Consider the following 8159-nt stretch of genomic DNA (forward strand, 5'->3'; position numbering starts at 1 on the left):
CGCCGCTCCAAGCCGGGATGGCGGCGGCTTGCTGTACCGGGCTCGTACGTGTCGCCTAGTCCTAGGGAGCGACCGTATTTGTGCCTTTCCTGGCCTGCTTTGGCTTTTCCTGTCGATAAGGATAAAAACGATAGAAAATAGCGTAGTTTTGAAGCCCGCTGATCTTTGTCCCGTATCTCTCAAGCACGTGTTCAGTTGGGCAGGGCATATTTCGAAGAATGAAGCGTTCACATCTCTGAATTTGGCGTTTCTTTGCACATCTGTGGTGGGAGAAGGGCTATTCGAGCAAATCGCACCAAGTTGTGACTTTTTTCCCTTAAGGTGAAAAAAATGGAAAGTCTGTGAAGAAACAAGGTGCCACACATTCATTCTACTGTAGGGTTGATCCTAGGGGCAGCAATTTCAGTATTCTGGTGAAGGTGGACAGGCCTTAAAGACAGTTAGTAGAGCATCAATGTGGATGACTCGATTCTTAATCAGTTCTGCTCCATCTATGCTTTGTTAAGTTTTCTCAAAGTCAATTTTTTTGATGCTGAATTTAGTTGAAAGAGATAAATAGATCATAGAATCATAGATGTATGCCTAAAACATCAAAGCTTTACCAGAGCGTACTGAATTGACTGATACAGCCTGTCTGTTTTGTTGTTCCCAAGGGATCCTTAGTCAAATGCTCCCAGGCGGTTAAGAGTTGCAAGTTATGGAAGCTTGCCTGGTCATCCAGGAGCATTAAATATAAACACTGTTGCTGGAAGTAGTAGTTGGATAAAGCTTGGCAGTCGTGTGACGCTCTGTTCAACTACAGCACCCGTAGGAGCAGTAAGGTCTCAGCAACTCCTGGCTGGGGTCGTTCACTTCAGATCTGGGGTCCTCGAGGGTATATAGAAAGCAGATTTAGAAGCACTCATCTCCTTTGTGCAGTTTTCACTGTAGCATGTAGCTGTGAATTCCCCTTTCTGTTTCTGATAGAGGAAAACTCTTGCTCCTACTCCTGTAGCTTTTTTTTCTGGGTTCCTCCAAACCTCCTCCTGCCATGTTATCTGAAACTAAACTTAAAGAACTGAAAACTGTATTCCAGGCATGGGAACGCTATCAGTGGCTGTATAAAAATAAGTCAAGATTTCCACCATGTTCCCTGTAAATATTTGCCATTTTTATTTTTCTGTCATTGCATTTGAGCACTGAAATGGCGTCTGCCAAAAGTGTGGGTTAGGATTTTTTTACTGGACACTGCTCAATTTAAACCTGGTAATGTGCTTAGGTATATATTTCCAATACGTCTACCTCTGAGGTTGCCTACATGAATTTTACAGGTTGCACACTCACCTCATACATTAGCTTTGAAAGTGTTGAATCTAATTAACAGTGCTAGAAATGCTGTTTCCTGGTGTGCTTGCAAATTTTGTGACATGTAACCTGTAAATCAGATCACAAACTACATACACTTCAAAAAATGTTACACAGTTGCTTAAATTACTTGCTGCACCCAATTGAAAACTATTAGAGAAATAATGCAAGCCACAGACTGTACAATCATCAGTCTTTCTTGCAGAAGAAAGAGTTTGCAGGCTGACATTTGGAGCGGTTATCTGTGCCATAATTACAGTTTCAGTAGATGCACTGAAGCATTAACATCAGCACATCTGTTTCTCGGGAAACAATCTTGCTCCTAAGTGAAGATTTGGTATATAATTTGTGTTACCTTGGAGCTGAATAATTCCAAATAGCTGCTTGTGTTTAGACAGCAATATTAATTCAGATTCCATCCTTGCTCTCTCGTTAGGATACGTAATTCACACTTACAGCTTGCATTTGGAATACGGTAAATAAATGCCACTAGTGGGATAGCTTCTATACACCGACTATATTGGCTTGCTTTTCTATTTAGGTACAAAATACTACTTGTTTGGTTTTTTTTTCCAACACAATCACTGCTTTACTGGCGACTATACACACTTGAAAAAGTTTTGTAAGAATTGATAGGACTGATTGGAACCAGAAATTGTTATTGAACACAGCTTACATGAAAAGTACTACTTGGAAAATGTATGTCCTTGCTCAGTGTTTTAAAATTATGCTGCTTTTTTGAGTTATTTGCTTGCCTAGTTAGTTTTGAGAAGGCTTTGCCATCTCAGTCTTCATAATTAACCTTTACACACCAAAGATGTGCAGAAGTGTCACAAAGTAATACTGGGAGCAGCTACTGAATGCTGCCCAGTTTGTGCAATGATCTGACGGCCAGAAGTAGAATTATTGCTTCTTCCCCAGATAAACAACTTTGCATTACCTGTAAAATTTAACTTGTGTGTGTGTGTGTGTGTGTGTGTTTTCTTGTTTTGTTTTTCAGTCTCACACAATTCTACTCGTGCAGCCTACTAAGAGGCCAGAAGGCCGAACATACGCCGATTATGAATCGGTGAATGAGTGCATGGAAGGTGGGTGCAGACACTGGAGTCTAAAACTGTTGTTCAAATCCTGTTTGACATAACCCTGTACTTTCTCAGTAAGAGAATAAGCCGCTGTTTGTTTTCCCCAAGGTAACTTGGAAAAAACATTACGAAAGTATCTTATGTTTTTTTTTATTTACTAATGTTTTAGCAAATTAAAAATAGTTATTCTTTGTTTTTCTTTTTGGCTTAGCAAGATTGAGCCATGTTCAGTTCATCAGAGTAGGCAGTATTTTTGGTGGGGCTGTGCAACGGAGCTGTCTGGATGCATTTCATTTCAGGATCAGAGTCTAGCTCTCTCACTAATTTTTTGTGCTAGCCATGTAAAGGTAAGATTGCTACTGGACATAATGTATAAAACTATGTGTAACTGATACATAATTTGCAAGCTGGTGGCACGTGTACCAGAAATAAAGTCCTATCTGACATTAAGAGACTCAGCGAGCCTGAAGATTGAAATACTACAACTTAAAATGTGGAAGTTTTCTTAAAGTTAAAAATTAACTTCAGAAACCTTGAAAGGCAAACAAAAACATAGTAAAGGCCATGTTAAACCACCACGCTCGCTGTATTACATTACTTTGAAATACGTCTGAATCATTTATAGACTAGCATAAATAAAAGTCATGTAAATTCATATACAAGCTTTTGCTGTCACTCTTACCTCACTTGTCCTTTTTGATGCTTTCATCAAGAATGACCTCTTCATGACATTTGAGCAGCTTTATATGACACTGGTTGTACTTTCTCAGATGCTTGTACAGTGGAAATCAATGTATCAATTGCTGTGTTAAAATCATCAGAAGGAATTTCGGGTTTCAGTGGGAACTTATTGTGTAGAACAGTAGTCTGTGATAGAACTAAAACTTTTTGTTCTAGATGATGAAAATGTTTCTTTTCATGCATCTTACCTGGTTTTATGGTATTGTCTTCAAATGCAAGTATCTAGAACAATAGTATTTTAACTCTGCAAAATCTGAATACGCTAATGTTGGTTTTCATGGTATTCACATATAAACTTAGCTGATATCTGTGGTTCCATATCTGGAGAAGAAAAACAAAATATCAAAAAAAAAAAAAACCCAACCCCAGCAAGTACAAGCGTTTGGCTTTTGTTGTTATTTTGGGATTTTCTGCTCGTTTGTTTTCCCCACTGGTGTTACTGTGTTATCAATCTTTTTTTCTCTGCAGGAGTCTGTAAAATGTATGAAGAGCATTTGAAGAGAATGAATCCCAACAGTCCATCCATTACATATGATATCAGCCAGTTGTTTGACTTCATTGATGACTTGGCAGATCTCAGCTGTCTTGTGTAAGTTTAGTTGTACAAGTCCTTTTCAATGGCTTACAGAATTCAGAAGTTGTCCATATAAATCTCACATGTTATTACAACTCACTGGAACCTGTTTAAATTGGGACTGGATCTGCTTCGTTTGCAGTTGATCCGATTGTTAAGGAGGCAGAACGGAGAAGGAATTTTATTTGGCTTAGGGCTGTGTTATCAGTATGGTGGTAGTCTACAGAAGTCACTTGCAACCAAGAGTTTACTTTGATCAGGGTGCTGCAAAATGGAAACTTCAGTAAATCCTGAATAAGTGACTGAAGACCCTATCCAAAGATCCCTAGCTAATGGTTTGAGTGCTCTTCTGAATACACCAAAATCTCTGGTTCTTATCTGTGTGTTAAAGTTGTGGGCAAACAAAGGAGATAGTGAACACTTTCTATTCTGATTGTACTGTAAATCAAATGCCGAATTTCAGTATTTAGAATGGTAACTAAATCAATTAGTCCAGATCCAGGCTAGTTGCCATACCGAAAGTTTCAGAGTAACAATTTGTGATAACAGTATTATCCAATTCCACAAAAATTCTGTAGGAATACAGATACAGGTCTCACATTCAACCAGAAGATACATATATACACGTACTGATATTTCACTTGCTAAGCTCAAATTCTAGGATCTCTTTTTTTAGCCAGTACATACCTAGTGTGGACGTTCCTACAGTTGTTGTCTTAAATCCCACTGCAAGTGTTTTGCAGCTGCACAGTTAACTGTCTTTGCCAATTAATCCCAGTTAAAAAAAAAACAAACTGCTAAAAGATGAGCATTGTATTATTTTCCTTTGCATCTAGATGCACATGTGTTATATCTGTTACTGATAGTGACTTAGAACAAATACTGTTTACTAAAGTTTTCATTTGAATAAATGAAGTACTATTACAATTTCTGCAAAGTTACCTTATTCTGCCATGTTAGATCTAGTGTTATACTACTGGGCTGATGCAGGTTGGAAGACATTGTTTTAGTATATTTAACAAACTGAGGTTAGCTACTTGTTCTAAGTAGCAAATGTTTTCTACTAGACTTCTTCCTTTCTTTATTAGGATTACAAACTTAATGTCACACCACATTCTGTTTCAACTTGTGGTTTTCCACCAGATGGCATACACAGCACATAACGTACCACACATGGCTTGTGCTCATGGAGATCTGTAAAGTACTTGCTATCTGGTCTTGCAATGTAGCATTATGAATGGATTGGGAAAAAGAAAGAAAAAAATAAATAAAAATCAATAATAATTCCTGAAACTAGCTTTTCTTACACTGCATTAAGATTGCAAATATTGGTATGCATGAAAACTCCTAAGTTTTGAATCTGTTATGCCAGGTTATTAAAAAGGCTTTCTTGAAAACAGTATGCTTGTTTTTCTCAAGTGAAAACCTGTAAAATACTCTGCATTTATACTTAGCTGCTTTTTGATGACCATCTTAGTGTTCTTACATGATGAGAAATACCGGTACCAGTGTTTAGAGGCTGGCTGGGGCTTCAGTAATGCCTGTAACATGCACTGAAAATGCTATTTTTGTCAAAAAACATTCAACTTGGAGGACTAAGGGGAAAGGAGAGAGTGAATCTTCACAGTGCTTTCATCTTTTATTCTAATTCTTCTTTAGATCAGCAGTGTCTTGTATAACCAACTTCTTTGGCTCTGGGGAGAAATCTTGCCAGTAGTCTACTTTTATCACCTGTCCCCAAGTAGCAAAGAAAATTAACCTGTGGGTTCTTGCTTTTAGCTTTCTTTTTGTGAAGTGTCATTGTTTGTTCGATGGAAGCTTATCTCTGCTGCCAGCTGACAAGAATCATTTACCATCTGCCTGTTAGCCTTCCTTTACTCCTGGAAAGTTGTGTTTTCATTAATTTTATTTTTTTTTTTTCCAAACAGAAGAGGAACACTTGAAAAATTACGCGAGTGCTTGCTTGAAGTTAAGCTGAATGTTGGCTCATTAAGACAAATTAAATAATGTTTCATGGTGCAACTATTAGTTTTTAATCCTGAGCTTCAGAATATTAAATTGCTTTGTTTGCTTTCTCCCATAAGTAGTTAATTATATTCATGAATTTAAATGCAAAATGCAGTCTCTTAATAGTCTTTACAGTATTTAGTTCTGTTTCAGGTTCTTACTGATCTGCAGGGTTGCTTTTAAGGAAACAGGACAAATCTCTTTGATAAGTGGCAGCTATCATTCACTTCTGATATTACTTGTGTTCTGTACACAACTTTCTGCCTCGTAAACTTGAAGACAGTTAATTGTTGAAGTCTTTCTAGTAATGTTCTATGGGATAGACCAATATTAAGTTAATTCTTTTTTTTTTTTCTAGTTACCGTGCTGATACTCAGACATACCAACCATACAATAAAGACTGGATAAAGGAGAAGATCTACGTCCTCCTCCGCAGGCAGGCTCAGCAAGCAAGCAAATAATGGGGACACCATCCTTATGTGGGTTTGGGGGAGGGCTTGGACAACAGGTGTGTACAGAGTGTAGTAGTGAAAGTTTTGTATTATAGTCATCCTGTTGCCATCTTGTTAAACTCTTCAGTCAGGCCTGAATGTATTGTTAGAGATGCAAGGATTTTGTTGGATTCGACCTCTTTTTTTCCAGTGTAATTGAAAAAGAAAGTGCAGCATCTTCAGCAAAGTTTTAATTTGTTGTTTTTACCTCTGGTCAACTAATGGTCCTGCCTTATTTGAACCCCTGGGGCTGTTCACATTGTACTTCACCACACTTATTGTATGTGCCCTTCTGTGGGGTTTCCAGTGTTTAGTTTTTTCCTTGGGGCAGTCTTAACAGGAAATAAATTACCCTTTAGTTAAATTTGAGTGCTGAATTTTTTGTTGGGGGGGGAGGGAGGGGGCGGGTGTTGCCAAACAACAAAGTAAGCCTTTCTTGCTCATTTGCTGAAGGAACCTTAAATCTTATATGGACCGAACCATAGTCGTCTGCTGCATTACATCACTGCTTAATTTCTGGTCTGCCCGTTAACTTCTCCAGCCTAGCCTCAGCTACTGTCTTTCTTGGGGGATCCATGGGTAGCACAGCAACTCTTGCTTTTGCACTCTAGACAAATGTCTTTTAAGAAGAATCAAGTTCAGGTAAGTGTGTCTGCTCTCTGGGAGCAATGATAGCTAAGAACAGGTTAATGCGTCGTGTCACAAACCTCATGAATAATTTTATTTCCAAACTTCCTGAGAAAAGAAGTAGGCAAAATGAATTATTTGGCAGGAGTCTGACCCAAACCATGATCTCTTTACAAAAGATAAGGATCTATCTGTTTGCATGCTCTGCAAAATGATAACCTCCCTACCTATATTGGATGCTGCTGACTTTGTAATCTTGCTGTACTGAAAGAAATTAGTGCTGGAAGATAAAATAGACCAAATAGCAAGTATGGGAGCAAGGCTGGATTAGTGCTTTGTGCTTGTATTAGCGCAGAACTTGTCAGCTGTGGTACAAACTAGAATCAGAATCAACAGTATACACAGCCAAGATCATTTGGAGGATTAGAGGAATATGGTTCTCCCCAGTGCATATAGCTTCCTAAATCACATCAATAGATTCTGTTAGACCTCACAGCAAATGCGTTGGCTTACAAGAATCCAAGTTCTAATGGTCTGTGTATAGTAAAGCTTCACCGAAGTAACTAATTGCTGCTGAAGACTTGGATTCAAATGACTGGAGAGAGAAAAACTCTTAGGCTTGTTGAGGGGAGAGGGAGTTAGACTTCTGTCAGCCTAAGTATAAATTGGAGATAAGAGCTATTAGCTCTGTGATTGAATCAATTCCTTATCTCTACAATCTACCGACTTCAAAACATGCTTCATTTAAAACATTTTCAAAGCTGTAGGTCAATATATGATTACTTAAATCTGGAAAAAATTCTGCTTAACACAAAAATAATTCACTAACTATTGCCCCACATAATGACATTCAAATTAACATCAGCAGTGTTATTTAAATATATATACTGCATAACTTATTCTCCTACATAGCAAGAGTAAAGTAGCATCTATCCTTTGCTAAAATGTTTGAGGTTTATTACTGCTAAATATTTTGTTGTTGTTAAAATCGCACTATTCTCATATTAAATGCATCAAGTCGTACTGAATGCACTCTAAGGTGCTAAGATGCAATTTTTCAGTCTTCAGCATATAAGGTTTTTTTTTGTTTTTTTTTTAAACCCTTGAAGCTAGACTTGGTCTTCGAATACAAAGATATGGTCTATACACCATGTTAAATTTACTTCCCTGCTTGACACCCGCCTACAATTGTCTATTGGCACTCTACTAAGAGACTAGGTGAAAAATTATTCTTCAAGGTAGGAAAAAATAATCTGAGCCAAGCTTTTTGTTGAAGCTTTGCCCCTTCAAGCT

General features: G+C 37.8%; 1 protein-coding gene across 1 annotated transcript; it reads left to right on the top strand.

Annotated features, from left to right (window-relative positions):
• Positions 1-2290: 2290 nt before the first annotated feature.
• On the top strand, positions 2291-6603 carry ERH (ERH mRNA splicing and mitosis factor; the record flags this gene model as incomplete). Its single annotated transcript, XM_019616110.1, has 3 exons — positions 2291-2432; positions 3636-3756; positions 6107-6603. Coding segments are annotated over 3 exons (366 nt in total), but the record flags the coding sequence as incomplete, so codon positions are not given.
• Positions 6604-8159: the final 1556 nt, after the last annotated feature.

The sequence above is a fragment of the Meleagris gallopavo genome, chromosome 5 (assembly GCF_000146605.3).
Source record: "Meleagris gallopavo isolate NT-WF06-2002-E0010 breed Aviagen turkey brand Nicholas breeding stock chromosome 5, Turkey_5.1, whole genome shotgun sequence".
Lineage (NCBI taxonomy): Eukaryota > Metazoa > Chordata > Aves > Galliformes > Phasianidae > Meleagris > Meleagris gallopavo.